General features: G+C 38.3%; 1 protein-coding gene across 2 annotated transcripts; it reads right to left on the reverse strand.

Moving 5' to 3' along the window:
- Positions 1-1,663: 1,663 nt before the first annotated feature.
- Positions 1,664-14,380, reverse strand: LOC114239874 (putative transporter svop-1). 2 transcript variants are annotated; one of them, XM_028170290.2, is made up of 11 exons: positions 14,264-14,380; positions 12,269-12,430; positions 11,868-12,030; positions 9,962-10,083; positions 9,281-9,525; positions 8,454-8,602; positions 7,061-7,190; positions 6,202-6,336; positions 4,033-4,178; positions 2,751-2,878; positions 1,664-2,364 (listed from the first exon to the last, which is right to left on the reverse strand). In XM_028170290.2, the coding sequence occupies exons 1-11, from the start codon at positions 14,313-14,315 to the stop codon at positions 2,285-2,287; spliced, it is 1,512 nt and encodes a 503-aa protein (XP_028026091.2). In that variant the 5' UTR covers positions 14,316-14,380; the 3' UTR covers positions 1,664-2,284. The 2 variants fall into 2 exon arrangements, with proteins under 2 accessions (XP_028026091.2, XP_089584117.1); XM_089727991.1 differs by having other exon boundaries at positions 12,269-12,435; positions 14,264-14,349.
- Positions 14,381-19,291: the final 4,911 nt, after the last annotated feature.

A 19,291-nucleotide genomic window follows, 5' to 3' on the forward strand; every position in this document is an offset into this window, starting at 1 on the left:
ACGCAAATTATAATTTTGCGGGTTTGATTTTTATTACACGATGTTATTCCTTCACCGTAAAAGTCAATCGTGAACATTTTTTGAGTACGTATTTCATTAGAAAAATTGGTACCCGCCTGGGATTCGAACACCGGTGCATCGCTCAACACGAATGCACCGGACGTCTTATCCTTTAGGCCACGACGACGACAAAAATCACAGTACCACTCCTGCGGTACTGTGATAGCAATAGTCGAATCGAGCGAAATGGAATAATTTACAAACAGTTGACCCGCTGTTCGCTATTGTATTATTATTTTTCGAAATATCTAGGCACCTACATTGTGGGCGTTTGTTATCGGATGTTCTAAAAAGAATTTGATTTCCGGTACCAACGAATACCTTATATGGTCATTATGAAGCTATCACTAGTTAAAGCGCGCAGGTTTTCATTCATTGTAACAGCCATGGAGTTAATAAGTGGTAACAACTAGTTATTTTGTTTGTTTGTGTGTAATGATTTTTTGTATTAATTTTACGTAATACCAATAAAAAACTAATTCGTAAATTATAAAATCGTGTATAATTAACACGCTTTTATTAGCTTGGTATGTATGATGGATATTTTTATGTAACAAAATCTTTGAACGACATTTTCAAAGACTTCAACACTTTCAAGTTTGAAAGTCAGCCCTCGAATCAAGGACCGATGGCAATACAATAATTTTACAACTTCACTCTAATGACCTGTAAAGAATCAATAGGACAAAATTAAATATTCAAGTATTTTTCAGTTTTTAAACTACACATCTATTTTATTATTTAATATCACATTACTGACGACAAAATATTGTTGACTTAGTCGAGTTACGGAAGCATATTTATTTAGGAGAACGATAAAAAAAAAAAAAAAAAAAAAAACAAATCCACAGACTCAACAAATATTTATTTCCTATGATAATACAATAGTAACAAATCTTCAGGTACATTTCAAGGATATTCTTTATTTGAAAAAAATAATAATGTTACTGGTGAATATTATCATTATCAATATAATTTAATCCTGGAATACGTCCAGGCGCGATGCGAAAATGACGCAATGGTTAAAATGCTAGGTGGTCTGGAGATGAGAGTGAATTGGGGACAGCTCCGCTTGTAGTCGTCGTGGCCTAAAGGATAAGACGTCCGGTGCATTCGTGTTGAGCGATGCCCCGATGCTCGAATCCCGCAGGCGGGTACCAATTTTTCTAATGAAATACGTACTCAACAAATGTTCACGATTGACTTCCACGGTGAAGGAATAACATCGTGTAATAAAAATCAAACCAGCAAAATTATAATTTGCGTAATTACTGGTGGTAGGACCTCTTGAGAGTCCGCGCGGGCAGGTACCGCCACCCTGCCTATTTCTGCCGTGAAGCAGTAATGCGCTTCGGTTTGAAGGATGGGGCAGCCGTTGTAGCTATACTTGAGACCCTAGAACTTATATCTCAAGGTGGGTGGCGCATTTACGTCGTAGATGTGTATGGGCTCCATTAACCACTTAACACCATCACCACACATCGTCCATCCATCTAAGCAATTAAAAAAAAGATGTGTGGTGTCGTGGGACACCGGATAGGAACGAAGTTCCTTATTATAAAAATATTAATTTTAAATTCTATTCGAGGTATAAATAAAATAATTATTCGGGTATACATTATTGTTATGATTTTTTTTTTTGATAAAACAAAATTATCAACTTTATTTTATTCACAATGATTTATAAAAAATATATAACAAAAATATATTAATTTTTGTACGTTATTAGTAGTGTCCCAGAAGATTTCAAAGCAGAGTATCATCTGAGGCGTAGACCAGAAGGTGAGAGCTTAGCTTGATATAGCCCAATCCAATTTAAACGCCATATCCTGACCGCTGCAACTTCCTTCCGCAGTACTCTTTTACCAGCCTCTCTAACCTTCTCTTCTTAGGTTTTAGGGTATGTTTATCCTCGATGAGTGGCAGAGCTCAGTACCCAGTTGCCACTGTTCTATTGTGTCCTTGAGACGTGAGGTCAAAGCTTCCATTGAAATATGAAGTATATAATAATTTACAATTTAATGATAGCCGGTTTTATAGTCTTTGCGCGCTGACAATGCGCTCGGCAACGATTAGAAAGTCAGGTCTAATTATGGGCTCAGGTAACGCCAGATGACCTGAATTCTTAACACTTCTTTCTTCTCATTTCTTCTCAACAACTATATTCGAACCGATTGGACACCTTACGGTAAGATTGACGTTATAGTTAAAGTTTTTTGTATGTCTACGGTTTTCCCGAATCTTCCTCTTTTAACTTCAGAAGTTGCGTATCGGAAGGAATTAATACTCCAATGAGACCGCTACCTGCAACATACCATTCCAATTGATACCGTAGCCTTAATACCGAAAAATAGTCCATTTAAATTTACTTATTCTAATGCGATCTTTAGTATTGTCGTCCGAAGAATCATTAGTTATGTTGGCTATCTTCGATTTAACCACAAAATTCGTGAGGAATTCGTGTACATATATCCTGAGAATCTTACTGTTGCGTTGTGGCAATTGAGTGTGGACTGTATTTATTGTTTTGAGATATTTATTTTACACTTATTTGACAAATTTAAAGACTGAATATAAGAGAAATTTAAAATTGTTGCGTCGCTCTTGGCGGCTGGATTAGAAAGAGAGTTGGTGTCATGGCAGACGTCGTCACTCGCTGACACTTTGATGTTCAAAAATTGAGCACTTACATATGGTGACACCGCCGAAAATGTAAAACGCCACCTCACAATGTGACTCTATTAAGATCTTCAATACGTTAATACCGATGACGGCGCTGCCCCTTCCTACCATTAGTGTCAAGCAGACAGCCATTGCTCTGTAAATAAAAACGTTTAGCATATTTAGACACCCGTGTGCTCCAACCGGCCGATTGTAGTACACGATATCCTGAAAGCTGAGCAGCAAGAAGTAGATATGGAGAATCGATAACCGGGCTCCTATCGTCAATTGTGAGACTCCTATAACCAACCCTAGACAACTGTTCACTGATGGTGGTGATGCGTCAAGACAGGTTTTTTTATTTTTTTATTGCTTAGATGGGTAGATAATCTCACAGCCCACCTGGAGTTAAGTGATTATTACTGGAGCCCATAGACATCTACAACGTAAATGTGCCACCCACCTTGAGATATAAGTTCAAGTTTCAAGTATAGTTACAACGGCTGCCCCACCCTTCAAACCGAAACGCATTACTGCTTCACGGCAGAAATAGGTATTTAAGATAAAATTGTTCATGACCTTCCATAACCCCCGATCAAACGAAATTTGAAAAGGGTATTGAGCAGTAGATAGCAGTTTTTTTCCATACGTATTCGCTGGCAACCTAGCTAGCTATTCCAGATTCTCAAGAACGGATAAGTTAACTCACGGGCCGAAACTGCGAGAATTTGGTAACACTACCTACCAAGAGCAGTGCTTCGCAGAGACTACCACCAGATCGGAATCGCGACTCAATCGCGATCCGGCGAGAGACTCGACGGGCTGTGTCTATGGGTCAGCAACAGACACACACAGCAGCTTGGCTTTCCTGTACTACTCATGTTCATGCGCGATGGTAATCAACAGTAAGGATAGTAAGGAAGAGAATCAGCGTACATCCTCAATGCAGCCAGCCAGTCATAAGGTTTTTCGTCTTGCCTGGCTGTTCAGCTAAAATTTCCATTGATGGTCCACACTGAACACCAAAGACTGAGGCCAAAGATCATATTTTTGTTTGTAACTAGAACCCAGTATGCCGCCATAAGGTCGAAACCCTAATTGCATTATTTAACCGCCCAACCCTTTATAAACGTAAAACCTAATTAGATTCTAGCAAAAATATATATACGTCCAATGACTTTTAAATATCGATTTGTGATCACGGTATGGTGATATCAGAAAACGTAATCACATGAAGGGACATTGCTATTTTAGGTTAATTAAAACAATGTGTTGTCATTTATAGTAATGAGATTTTATACTGGTACTCACCTGACATATGTAGGAAATATATCAACACTGTAAGTAGTAAGTAAGCCAAAGTTGAGTATAGCCAGTAAGAAAATTACGAAAAAGATCGCACTAAGCCACTTGATTGATGATAAATTGACACATAAGCCGGACAACCCAGCGATTATCTGAAACATAAAATAAAAAAGATGCTTTATTTTTCAAAAATCATTGCCATTCCTTTAATACTGTTATGTCGGTAAAGTAACGCCATCTTTCACCAAATAGCAGAAACCAATATCAAAAGAACTAGTAAAATCGAGAACGCTCGAGAAGTGTAACGCCATCTATTATCAAATGGCGAAAACACATCAAAACTACTAGTACCACAGGGAATGTTCTCGATAATTGTAGACTTATCCTGTCGACTATAAAAGCGTTGTATAGATGACATAAAGGCAGTTAGTAATCGGCTCTACTCGAAGCGAAACAGCCATGGATTACCTGAAGCGAAACAGAAGAAGTGAATTGCGAATTGTGAAGTGTATGTTCTAAGTGTTTTTCCATAGAGTTTTAATTTGTACTTCGATGAAAGTTTTATTTATCTCGAGCCCCAATATTACGTAACAACGTAACAATATTAATATGCACTTTATTACATACTAGATGATGACCGAGCTTTGCTCGTTTTTTTTTTTATAACGCCATCTTGTTGTGTCTTTAAAACAGTAAAAATAGTATTATTATTCGCCAATAGATGTCGGTAAGAGTCATAAAGTTGATTATCGATAAAGTTGATTATTGAAAACACGAATAAAACAACATTTTCTGAAAATAAATCGTAGCTAGATCGATTTATCGCCCTCGAAATCCCCTGTATACTAAATTTTATGAAAATCGTTGGAGCCGTTTCCGAGATTCAGAGTATATTATGTATTATTATACAAGAATTGCTCGTGTAAAGGTATAAGATGTATGTCCTCTAACTTGAGACTTTGCTGCTGCTTAGTTGCACTGAAAACTAAATTTTCATTGATTTATTTTGCAGTAAAAGATACACCTGACTCTGACGTCACCACACGACAAGAATACCTCCAGGTGACAGGAGGTATGCCATAAGGAGGTCAAAGACTCAACAGTGCCATGATAATAGAATATCAAGCTGACAAAACCTACTGCTTCAAACCACACATAGGCAGGTATTGACAAAAAATGATCAAGCACTTTTATCTTTAACGAGACACGTAAGGTTCATTGTATATGAAAACCTTTTTATGAGTCCCGAAATTTGAACCCCAGCATAATCATATTAATCAATTTGAGTACAGCAAGTGTTACTAATAGGTTTTGGACGACGAAAGATTTGTTTATAGATCGCTTTAGTTAAAACTTTTTTAGCAGTACAAAAAAACTTTTTTTTTCTCCTACCTACGCCGAAAGTTCGGTTTTCCTGCTGCTGTCCAGGGAAGAAAGTGTAACTTTTCCTCCCTGGTTACGAGTGCGCATGCGCGTTAGTGTCTACGTCTGCTCTCACGCACCTAAAATTCTCCGTCATTGTTGTGCTCGGGTAATTTGCAATAAAGTGTTCAGTGTAAAAGTGAAATAAACAAAAGGCAGTAAAATGTAATACTGATATATTAAGCAAAGATGAGTTCATCAGACAGTTCTTATTCAATTAGTAGTAATTTATTTAAAAATAAAAAAAACAGTTAAATTGTTTTTTATGAGTATGGGAAGGCTCCCCCCCCCACCCCCTACCAGGGCTTCACCCCTGGACCCCGGCTCGGTACTCCACGAACTTCCGAACTAGTAGGAGAAAAAATAGTATGTGCACCGCGGGAAAAATGTAGGACATCTCATAAAATTTTACACGCGGGAGGAAATGTCCTACTTTTCTCCCTTGGTGCACAATGTACTATTTCCTAGCTGAGCCGATAGCCTTGACAGGCTGTCAGCATAACCTAACAAGTAGGTGAGCTCACGGGGCTCAAGCTTGACGACGTTGCTAACCTACCTACAGCCTAAACAAGAGCAGTGCTTCGCTGAATCTACCACCGGATCGGAAACGCGACCCACTGAAAAAAAAAAGATCCGGCGAAAAACTCGGTGGGCTGTGTCTGTGGGTACTAAATAACGCCAAATAATCTGCCTATGAATTTTAGGCCCAACACTAAAGAGTAGATGGAGATAGTAAAATTGTTCAAAATATACCTGTAAGCCAATAAAGACTCGTTTCCTGCCAGCCCAACTCACCAGACTGGATATGAACATGTTGAATACAGACAGAATCGTGCTCATTCCGAACACAACAAGCATGGCGAATTTGTTCATAGTACAATCGCTGGGCTGAAAAAAAAACATATTTATCTGTTATCAAAGATAATATTGAAAGAAGTAGCGATATAGAAATGCTATGAAATATCCCAGGTTTTTTTTTATTGCCCTTGTAGGCAGACGAGCAAACGGCCCACCTTATGGTGAGTGGTTACCGTCGCCCATGGACTTCAGTAATGCCAGGGGCAGAGCCAAGCCGCTGCCTACATGCATTAAGATTTTTCTACTCGTAGTACAGTAGTATTGCTACTGGTGGTAGGACCTCTTGAGAGGCCGCACGAATAGGTACCACCACCCTGCCTATTTCTGCCGTGAAGCAGTAATAATGCGTTTCGCTTTGAAGGGTGGGGCAGCCATTATACTGTAAGAACGGAGACTTTAGAACTCATATCTCAAAGCAGGTGGCGGTATTTACGTTATAGATTTCTATAGGTTCCGGTGACCACTTAACTTAAGGTGGGCCGTGGGATCGTTCACCCACAAAATCAATAAAAAAAAATCTCACACCTAGGTACCTATTTCTGTTACGAAACATTCATACGTTCCAATCAAATCGCTGGCATTGAGAATTTGGCATAACATTCCTGAGTGACGATGTTGACGCTGTGATGTCTATAATTACCGGTGCGGAAACCTCTAATATAGACCAATAATGAAACCATAAGAGGCTGGAGCCCCATCAGTATCTTCTGATCGATAGCCGGGAGTCTTGTATAATTGGTTTAATTAGTCTTACCTCTTGAACAGTTTTAGTAGTATCCATAAATAGCTGAACCATCTGACAGAGCGTAAGTGTTTCGTTTCCACCACTTGGTGATATGAAGGAGTTTACTATGAACGGCAACCACACCATGAATGGATTTAAACTGAAAAAAAAAACAACAATTTTGACTTCCTTCGTGCATGTATACCTTGTTGGGAACGTATTACTTCCTTATGTCCCTTATGCGGAGTTTACATTACGAAATTAGTGTCATGCATGTTGAACTCAGTTTCACGAAAGTAGTTTCGATATATGCGAAAGTAATTTCGTTAAAAAATTAGTGTCGCAAAATCCACAGTATCGCAGTAACCATGGCGCCTTCAGCATCAAAGCTATAATTTGCTATATTGTAGCTAAAGAAATGCTTATATACCTATAAACATAAAAAAAGACTATCAAGAAAAAATAAAGTTGGTAGATTCGAGGATGGTCAACAAGAAGGCATTTAGGTGCAATGAAGTTAGTCTCTGAATTAGCAGATGAAGATCCTGAGAGTTATAAAAACTATTTTCGAATGAGTGAAGATAATTTTGATTTTTTACTGTAGGTGTTTCGGGACCCTTGTAATTGATATTCATTAATAAGATCTATATTTTTTTCTGTACTTCATCGTTGGTTTGCCATTTTCAACGCTTGAAGCGCGTCCGAACTAACAATACACACGTCCGCACAGCGCAGGCCCTTTCGCGACATTAGTTTCACGTCGCGTCTACACTATGAAATTAGTTGCATGACACTAATTTCACCAAAAAATCGCGCAGGGCACGAAACTAATTTGCATGCGTGAAATTAATGCATGCATTACGAAAGTATTAAATTACACGTGAAACTGTTGGTAAAACTAATGTCACGAAATTAATTTCACGCCACTAATTTCGTAATGTAAATTCGGCTTTAGAAAAAATTATACTTTGGGGATTTGAACCTAAGCATAATCGGATCTGTACGACCTATTGAAATTACAAATAATAATAAGCCTTTTTTTCCATGCATATAGTAAGTTACGCACATATTTTAAATATAAAGAAGAAAAGAAAAAAAAATAGTGATGTTATTTACACGTATTTCACTTAATTTTTCTTTTGCTTTTAAAAAGTATCTAGATAAAAAAGTGCTTTTAAAAAAGTTTAAATTGAAAAGAATTCTTAACTGAAGTATAATATAGTTAGGTTGAACAAGAGGAAACAGACGATAATGAGCCCTGGATAAAGATTTATACTACGCTGAGTGAAATACTGTGAAATAATGATACAAGGCTAAACGCTTTTGTCAATAGAATTATCACTTACTTTATAATAAGTCTCATAAGTTTAATCCTAAAGCTTTTAAAGTCTTTAACTTAAATGGTATTACTACATTAACTCACGCTATGTAGCTCATTGCGAACAACAATCCTATTAACAGAGTACGCTTCAAAAGCGGCGGTTGTAGCAGCGGCAAGGTTTGCGCCAACATAGACCGGAATATTCCTTTGGTGTTTTCTGTAAGTTTCTCTTCAAGTATTACCGAATCTACCTGGATCAAAAAGAAATTACTGGTCAATCTGTCTCTTGGGACGTGGTCATGTTTTCTGTAATACATGCTATTGGTTTATCTGATACAATTCGAAAATCTTCTGCCAAGCAATTGTTGAATCATATGTCTTCAATTAAAACACAAATATTTTTCTTAATTGCCTTTGTAGGCAGATTAGCATACTGCCCACTTGATGGTGAGTGCTTACCGTCGCCCATGGACGTCAGCAATGCCAGAGGCAGAGCCATGCCACTGCCTACCGTTAAGTACTCTCCCCAAGATACTTTTGAAGTAGAAAACGTCATAGCGCTTGGTAAATTACTAAAAATCTTGCTTTAGTTAGGTTACAAGGTTTTTGAGGTAGGTTATCATTTATCACTGTCTAACCATCCACAACCCCAGGCACGATTGACAAAACGTTTAATAAAATAAAGATTAAGAAGCGCGACTTTAAAACAGTAAGAAGACATTTAGCATTAAGGTTTGAGGAACCTTCGATTTCTTTCGAAGTAATATATATCGACTAATATCTATCTACTATATGGACTCGTGTAAGCAACAATATGACTTTGACTACTAGTTCTACTCAGACCGAGCTCAGTGGTGTGGATCGGGAGGCCTATGTCCGATAGTGGGCGACTGTGGGCTGATGATGTGATGTGATGACTAATAGTTTACCTGATACAACGACCCGCTCTTTCCGCTATTGATCATGAAAATTCCTCGTAAAGTCTTCAAGGCCTCTTCCTCTTTTCTGACGCTGACTAAATACTTCGGACTCTCATATGTACAGGCAACAGCAATTGCACACGCTGCTGATGGAGCACTGAAGATTAGGCTCAACAGACGCCAGGAGTTGAAGTGGATGTCCAAGATTGAGATATGGTATGAGAATTTTAGTGGCAGCACAGGGATCGATATCACTAAAAATAAAATTATTAGTTTAAAGAACAGTAACTTAAAGCTCGCACTTAACTCCTTGAACAGTTCTCAAAGTGAGAGCTCTAGTTGAAGCCCGATGGGCTATGAAGGTTTAGGATCCCTAGAAATGATCAGCAACAACATTCATCCCTAAAGATCTACAGTTAAACCAATCTCATCCAATTTTGCATGATCATCAACATATCTCTTGGAAATAATTGATCAAAAACCACACTGCAGAATCAATTTCACCTGAACGTATTTAGCTATTACCATGACTGCCATTACCCATTTGAAAACATGAAGTTCCAATGGATGAACGACTGGTGTACTTTGAAAATCCTAACACAAATATGGTTTATTCAGAAATCAGTAGTAGCGAAACACGGGCTCAAAGTATCCTAGTAATTATAGAAGTTTGATGTATCAAGTTCATACATGCCATCAGTCCAGAGGAAAACATAAAAACAGTGGTGGTAAGAATGACAAGAGAACTCCTCTTCGCCGCCAGAGTACACTCGCTAAGTAAGGTCATAGATAACGCGAAGGCGCCCCCTAAGCTGAAAATAAAAAGAGAGGTTTGGGCATTAACGACACCAAATCGGTTTTGAGAACTTACTCAGACATTTTCACTTACTCATTTTTACTTTACGCTTAGTAAAAATACAAAAATAATGGATCATCCCAATTCTCTCAAAACTGACCTTCTAAGTAGAATTTAAAAAATCTCCAGCATGAATTCTGAAGATCCTTTGTAATTCGTTTTATTTGGACACAGGGAAATTCAACGCAGGTACCTGATATGCAACTCGCTATCTACACCCAAATATTATGTTGCTTATTATCCAAGTAAATAATAAGCTAAATAATATTTGGGTATAGATAGCGAGTTGCAAAATTAAACGGATATATTAAACTTTATATATTACTTGGAATATTAAATTTATCTTGTTACAACCACCACGTTTCTGTTGACTGTCTAATATTTATCGTATATTAACGCAAACTGTTATCAAAGACATTTCAACGTAACAAGATGTTTGCTTACGGTTCACTATCTCATCTAAGACTCGCTATGACATTATTTGGTTTATTGCTGACGACTTAATTTTCAATGGAATTTTTAGGACGGGTTAACTAATAAACTAGTCACGTAAAGTCATAAAAAAGGGTGAATGAAAAGTGTTATTTTAGTTGCGGGAAGCAATGAGGTGATAAGATATTTAGCCTCGAATCAACTTTGAGATAAGAGGATTAAACAATTGCTTGGGAAAAGTGGTTGTATAGTGTGTGTGTTGTAGTAAATAAACCATAACCATTACAAATCATATTGTAAGTAAGATACACGCAAAGCAATGTAAAGCAAAAACCAAATCGTCTTCAATCGAGCAAAGCGTAACTTTAGAGAGAGAGAGGGAGAGAATATACATCATTCAGTAATGCGTTTCGGTTTGAAGGGTGGGGCAGCCGTCGTTTACTATACTTGAGACCTTAGAACTTGTATCTCAAGGTGGGTGGCGCATTTACGTTGTGGATGTCTATGGGCTCCAGTAACCACTTAACACCAGGTGGGCTGTGAGCTCGTCCACCCATTTAAGCAATAAAAAAAATGTGTTCTGGTGTTTTTTTTTTTTTTTCTAAGGTCCCAAGTATAGTTACAACGGCTGCCCCACCCTTCAAACCGAAACGCATTACTGCTTCACGGCAGAAATAGACAGAGTGGTGGTACCTACCCGTGCGGGCTCACAAGAGGTCGTACCACCAGTAATTACGCAAATTATAATTTTGCGGGTTTGATTTTATTACACGATGTTATTCCTTCACCGTGGAAGTAAATCGTGAACATTTGTTAAGTACGTATTTCATTAGAAAAATTGGTACCTACCCGTCTGCGGGATTCGAACACCGTTGCATGGCTACAACATTAAAAAAAACTCAACGAGTAGATACATTTGTACAATAGGCGATCTTATCGCTAAAGGGATCTATCTCTTCCAGACAGCCGTTCAATTTACAGAAAATATAACTGTAACTTTACTACTGGACATGGAGTTAGACAAAGCACAAGTTTGGTCTCGCAGGTTTTAGTACTCCAATCTCTGGACCAGAACTCCCAAATTCCAACTGCCTCCACATTGAACAAAGCCATACGGATTGATGTTAAAACCCCAATATCACGAATAGCTCTGAATATCTGAGTCTATCAAGGTATTCCGGTTTGCTCTTTCCACCACGGCAACTGTGAGATCTCTTGTTCGAGATACACTGTCATCTCCTTTCGAACACCACATCACTCGGAACTGCGACAGACAAAAATGAGACAAAAATGACTTCAAATACTCACGCAGCTGAAGACGTGAACTTAAAAACGCTGAAGCTAATCCAGTCCGGCGAGAATGCAGCTATAGAACCAGCTATGAACCCAATACTCATGCAGATAGAGAGTATTTTCCGACGGCCCCGGGTATCGGCTAGGTAGCCCCAGATGTGCGAAGTCATGATCACACCTGGAGTAGTAGTAGTAGTAGTTGTAGTTGTAGTAGTAGTAGTGGTGGTGGTGGTGGTGGTGGTGGTGGTGGAGGTGGTGGTGGTGGTGGTGGTAGTAGTAGTAGTAGCAGTAGTAGTCGTAGTCGTAGTACTGGTAGTAGTAGTGGTGGTGCTGGTGGTGGTGGTAGTAGTAGTAGTAAATAAATAAATAGATATAAAAACAAAATAAATTATAGAAGCATTAACATGACAACTAACCAGTTAATGGTATACCGGCCATGACTCCTTGCTGTGTGCTAGTGGTGTTCAGCTCGCAGGCACTGGCTGGGACAAGATACGACACAGAGAACACCTCGAAAACCATGCCCGTGATGATACTGCTGCACACCGTGAACATCAACAAGTTGAACTTGCCATAACCTGAACTCAATTTAATTATTCATTTAAAATTAAGCTTCACGAATTATTGTCAGGAGACTTATTATCTTAAACGTGCAATCAATCTGACAGATGGATCTGACGTTAAGCAACGAGAATCAAGTACAAGAAATCGTGCTTGTCCCTTCAAAACATAGCGTTGCCATTGAATATATTTGCCTTGTAAGTCTACCCGATCCATTAACGGTGCTTTTAGGTACCTCAAGCACCGGCCACCGTCTTCGCCGAACCTGCCGCTTACGACGAAGGGCTCGACGAGTAAATTAACCCATAGACACAGCCCACTAAGTTTCTCGCCGAATCTTCTTTTTTTTTGTTGCTTAGTTGGGTGGACGAGATCACAGCCCACCTGGTGTTAAGTGGTTACTGGAGTCCATTGACATCTACAACGCAAATGCGCCACCCACCTTGAGATATAAGTTCTAAGGTCTCAATATAGTTACGACTGCTCCACCCTTCAAACCAAAACGCATTACTGCTTCACGGCAGAAATAGGCAGGGTGGTGGTACCCACCCGTGCGGACTCATAAGAGGTCCTACCACCAGTAATTACACAAATTATAATTTTGCGGGTTTGATTTTTATTACACGATGCTATTCCTTCATCGTGGAAGTCAGTCGTGAATATTTGTTAAATACGTATTTCATTAGAAAAGTTGGTACCCGCCTGCGGGATTCGAACACTGGTGCATCGCTACATACGAATGCACCGGACGTCTTATCCTTGGGCCACGATGACTTCTCCCCTTCTCAGTGGGTCGCGTTTCCGATCCCGTGGTAGATTCTGCGAAACACTGCTTTTGCTAGGGCCAGTGTTAGCAACACTCCCGGTTTGAGCCCCGTGAGCTCACCTACTAGTTCGGTGAATCTAGAATAGCCCCTGGCGGCTACTTAGAATAGGCAAGAAAAAAAAGATAGAGCGGTGCGATTACGTCGGTATTGAAATCCCGGATACAGATACCAATCTTTCCAAACACTATTACGTATTTAAGAAATTTTCAAATATGACACTATACAGTTATAATAACATCGTGTAATGAAAATCTAATCTGCAAACAAATTATTTTTGTTATTACTGGTTACAAGCCATCTTGTTGCCAGATAGCCGTCACCACCCTGCTTATGTCTGCAGCGAACCAACAATGCGTTTCGGCTTGAAAGGTCTACCGTTGATTTATACAATTGACGCTTAGACCTTAGGTATATCTCAAGATGCATATTGGCAGTAGAGTAGAAACATGTATGAGGTATGGTAACCATTTAACACTGGATGGACCATGAATTATTTTAGTTGTTAACACACAAAATAAACAATAGCGTATGGGCTATATGACAATAGCATTTACAAGAATATGTTACAGTAGAGTAAGCTATACCCTATAATAAAAAAACACGTGTGGCACTCGGAGACTGCCGCGGTAAAGCTATTGCATAGCATTTTTTATCAACTTAAGCATTAAAAACCGACAATAATAATTTAATATTAAAACAACAATAAAATAAGACCACGCTATATTTATAAACATTAACAAAAGCAAAACATTAACTGTCCCCTTCACACTCATAACCTAGACCGCGCGAGGGAGAGATGGGCAGACTTTTCATGATGTGCACGCGGCAGTGCGACGTCACGCCGCGCGCTTATTCACAAACACTACACAAGCCCAACGTTTGAATGTGTTGAACGCGAGCTACATAGTAGGCGTAGTGGGGGTGTCAGGTTATTTTCGTTACGTAATTTCTTGATTCAGTCGCCGCGCTCAAAGCCCGCGATAAAAGCTTAATAACCTGTTATTGCCTTAAAACCGCACTTACCGGTCATAGTTAACGCGTCTTCGAAGCTAACATTGTTACGTTTCGCGACCATTTCTTCTCAACGAAACACGTGTACATCAAACAAGAGCGAAATTAAAAATAAACTGTCGTACCTAACTGAAGCGAAATACTTTAGCGCCTCACTACACACCGGCGCGGTTATGAATTCGCGATTCAAGTTGCATGAACTCCAGTAAAAACAGACGAATTCAAAACAAAACCTGTAAAGTGAAAAGCTAAGAATTAAATAACGTAGGTACTTAAATAAACGAAATAGAGCTACACTGTCGCTAACTCGGAAACCAAATTGGAAAGTAATAAACTAAAAAGAAAGACAAAGTGAGGATGAATGTGTCAAACTAAATAAATGTATGAGACCCTTCTGGTTGAACCCGTGCTCGCTCACCTATGTTGACGAAACTGGAAAGGCCTCCGAGCCACCAGTAGTCAATACAAATAAATTAAATTGGACTGTCTGTTTGTAATAATAAGATAACCACATTTTACTAAATGCGTAAGTATGTATACACAGTACATATACCAAAATAAGACTTTTTTTTTAATGTTGTCTGTCTGTCTATCTGTCTGTTTGTTCCGGCTAATCTCTTGAACGGCTGGACCGATTTTGACGTGACTTTCACTGATAGGTAGCTCATGATATAAGGAGTAACTTAGGCTACTTTTTTAGACCAACTTCGCCCCGCGGCGTCACCCGTAGTACGACAATAACATCGTAGGACTGAGCTAATCCTTAATAATAAAAATACAGATATCAGAAAAGCAATGGAGTCAAATATGACGTCGTAAAAAACATGACATCATGAAAGAGCGCCATCCTATTCTGATTTTACTACCAAACTGCTCCAACGTTGTCTATCGTAAACAAATAAAAAAAACGTCTCCAAGATCCAAATATATATTGTCCTTCGTTTACAGAACGCATTGTTACTTAGCATCAACAGGCGTCCAATTTCAAAGCACTCTCATTTATATAGAACACCTCAAATGTCATTTCCAAAAAAGACTGGTCATTCGAAGAAAATACCAAAAAACATGGTGACCTGCAACAAAACGTTCTTATCGTAAAATAAACAAACTGTTTGATTTGTACATAAATAAACTGACGAATTTTTAAGATACCATTTTTCTCGTTCTAAGGCCTAGGCCGCACTACAGTTAAGCCGCAGCGATTTAAAACCGTGTGAGTTTATATTATTGCTTCGATGGGTGGACGAGCTCACAGCCCACCTGGTGTTAAGTGGTCACTGGAGCCCATAGATTTCTACAACGTAAATGCCGCCACCCACCTTGAGATATGAGTTCTAAGGTCTCAAGTATAGTTACAACGGCTGCTCCACCCTTCAAACCAAAACGCATTACTGCTTCACGGCAGAAATAGGCAGGGCGGTGGTGCCTACCCGTGCGGACTCACAAGAGGTCCTACCACCAGTAATACGTTCTATATAATTATACCTTCAATTTATGTAAGAGCAATACTCATCTAAATAAGAAGGAATGTGTTTGTTAACGATCCGCCTTGCATGTCATGGTAAAGCCAATATATTAGATTAAGGTATGGGAGTACATGTGGTATGTAATATGAGACTCATAACTTAGGTATGCAAGGGTAGTTGTTGCTGACGCGGCCTGCATAGTCGTAAACTATCTCCAGGTCATCCAATCCATTTTCTGCAGGATAGCTGGATCACCGAGGTATGTGAGGAATGTAGATCATGACGACCTCAAATTAGAATAAAAAAGAAATGTGTGGTGTCGCGGGACACCGAATAGAAACGAAGTTCCTTAATATAAAAATATTAATTTTAAATTCTATTCGAGGTATAAAGAAAATAAAACTGGAGGCTTCGCAACTACCCACGATCATTCGGTAACGTGCAAACTTATTGTGGTACACTTCATTCACGGTTGTTTGCATAAGAGTTAATGTATTGCGCAAACGAACGCTCTGAGATCGTGGTCAATGAATAATAAAAAATATGTTATTATATTTTTTGTAAGTTATTACAAAGTTGAATCGTACACTGTGTGCATTACTAATAAAAATCTTACGTTATGGACGTTTTTTCCCGGTTAGGGTACCCCTCCGCATCGTCCCTTAAGGAACTTTGTTCCAAAAGGTTTCTTCGAAGAAGCGGCGTGACACGAAAACCTTCTTATCACTGAGTTTCTCACAGGATTTTCACACTGGGGCGTTATTCCGATCTAGTGACAAATTCAAGCACTCCTCAAGCTAGGGCTAGTGATAGCAAGTCCTTCCAAGTTGAGCCCAATTTCGCCTACCAGTCATTAAAATTGTTGCTGTTTTAGTAATTTCAAAGCATGAATTAAATAGGCAAGTTTGATAAATTTATATCACATTTTGGCCAGAAGCATTGGCTGTTTGTTGCCCTTATATGAATCTACTTTGCCGAAAGATTCAATAATGATATAGGCTACCAATTTGAAATTTTAATAGCTTAGCTAAAACAAATTCCAAAGAGATAAAATGTCAATAAACTTAATGAAAAATTGCAAAAAAATTATGCATTGCAAAAAGATGCATCGATTGTCGGCATCCGTGAAAAAAATGGAACCACGTAATAATGTAGCGAAAAATGTTCTCTATCTGCTTTATTTACTAAAGCACGGCCCGATAATAAAGCCTATCAGCGCAAAGATGATAATGCATTTTAGTTTCTAATTGCAAACGTATATACGCCCCTAAGCTTGTTGACATTACTTTGTATAGTGCTCATACTAACAAATCACTAGGCAAAAACAAACACTACGCTGTCATCTTTTTATTTTATTACAGTATCATAAATGAAGTGTAGAATGAAGTGAAGAATGAAGTGTACCACAATAAGCTCGCACGTTACCGAATGACCGTGGGTTGTAGCGAAACCTCCAGATTTATTTTCTATAAACCTCGAATAGAACTTAAAATTAATATTTTTATATTAAGGAACTTCGTTACTATCCGGTGTCCCACGACACCACACATTTTTTTTTTTTTTTTATCAATAAAAATCAACCGTGGTATTAATACATCTCTGCCAGCGCAGTGGTAATTTTTCAATGCCCTTCTAGAAAGCTAGTTGTAGCAAGCAAAGCATTTTGTATTACCTCTTGGGTATTAATTTTTTCCCTGACAAACTACCACACTTTGGAGACAATAGACTTCTGTTGGTTCTTTACAATACATCTCCGTAGTTAATGCTGGTACCATTTCGCAATAAGCAAGAAGATATTATACCAGCATCAGCCCACCAAACACTGACCACGATTTTTCAGTAAAGTTTACGTTTAGTGCCTTGCAAGTATTGGAGCAGGGTCTATATTAGGATGATGACAGATTATGCTTTGCAAAAGTAATCCATTTTTTATCGCAAGTAACAATGGGGTTCAAAATTCCTTCGTTACTGTATTTGTTAAGCAACCCAAGGGACGCCTTAACGCGTTCGGGCGCCGGGATCGTTTACCACTTATCAAGTTTTTTATCTTACCAATTCGACGCAAATAGACGAATATAATTTTGACGCTAACATTAAAAGTTGCTGCTAAGTCAGTGGTAGATTGAGTATCGTCAACTTCCACTATCGTCTTTAATTCGTCGTTGTTGATTTTTGTTTTCTGGCGACGACGGGAGGCTTCTTATCTATATACGTGAAGCAAAAACTTTGTACCCCTTTTTACGAAAATTGCGCGGACGGAGAAGTATGAAATTTCCCACACATATAGAGAATAGGTATAGAGAAGGAGTGCACAATGCAATTTTTTTAATAAAAGTATCACACACACTACTGTGTGTACCATGTATTTGACACACACACACACATATATATTATACTCTTTGTTTGCTGTCAAACTTTTATTAATGCGTAAAGTCTGTCAAATTGAGAATGGATTAATATTGTTTATCTATAATATTATTTGTCTATAGTGTAGTCTTGGCGAAATCTGTGGTTATAGAAGTATGATAATGTTCAAGCTTATAATTTCAATTAATTATAGTCCAATATCGACTACTGCGGGACCACTAGTTTAGATCAAAATTTCCATGTCGGAAGCTTTCAAGCCAATAACAAGTCGTACCTTCGTTTGTAGTGAGTGTTCACTTCGTATACGTCTGATATGAGACGTTTACACGGTATTACAGCCGCGACGGAATTACTAGTATTTTTATCAAGTCATATCATGTGTTTAAAATTAAATTCGTATGCATTGCCTTTATTTTAATTTATTGCTTTGTGAATTAGAATTCAAATGACCAATATTGTAAACTGGCAAATTCATAGGTAATTTTTTAAGGTATTGATACGCGCTGGGGTTCGGGGTAAATAAAAAAATTATACCGAATTACAACATTAACATTGTATTAGCACTTAGAACACTTAAAACACTCAACAAACACTTTAAAACTCTCAATTCGTTTCTTCCGCTTAGCTTCAGCTGATCCGTTCGCTGTTTCGCTTCGAGAAGTTCAGATTACTGACTGACTGCTTGCCATCTATGCAACCCTTTTATAGCCACATCCCTAGAATTATCAAGAATATTCCACACATTTCGAGTATTGCGTTTCCGTTATCTGACAATAGATGGCGTTATACTTCTCGAGCGTTCTAGGTGCTACCAGATCTTTCGATATTCGTTCGACTATTCAGCGATAGATGGCGTTACTCTTACCTGCGTAACAATATGTTATATTAAGTAGGTTTTATGGGTTAATTCTGCTTAGGTAATTTCATTTAATCTTATTATTTTCATTATTTGTAACAAAATACTTTTAATACTTTGATAAGTGATGTATATTATACTAATGTCACTCCGTCGATGACTTGCTGTTTGATTCTCTGCAATCGTAATTCTTAATAAAACCATATCTAAATTTACAGAGCGTTCCTCGTAAAAACCCCAAATAACTCTTAGGTGTTAATATATTTTTTATCTCGAATAGACAATTATTATATTTATCTATTTTATCAAACGCCGGTAGAAAAATGGTGATAACCATCTTAAAAGTAGTAC

This window comes from Bombyx mandarina, chromosome 06, assembly GCF_030267445.1.
Source record: "Bombyx mandarina strain Sakado chromosome 06, ASM3026744v2".
In the NCBI taxonomy this organism is placed as follows: domain Eukaryota; kingdom Metazoa; phylum Arthropoda; class Insecta; order Lepidoptera; family Bombycidae; genus Bombyx; species Bombyx mandarina.

Bases quoted from the DNA above. Each gene is read 5' to 3' on its own strand.
- LOC114239874 (XM_028170290.2), bottom strand. From the start codon at position 14,315: ATGGTCGCGAAACGTAACAATGTTAGCTTCGAAGACGCGTTAACTATG. The intron at 6,337-7,060 runs GTAAGACTAATT...TTTTTTTTTCAG, and splicing joins CTACTAAAACTGTTCAAGAG to CCCAGCGATTGTACTATGAA. The intron at 4,179-6,201 runs GTATATTTTGAA...TTTATGTTTCAG, and splicing joins GAGTCTTTATTGGCTTACAG to ATAATCGCTGGGTTGTCCGG.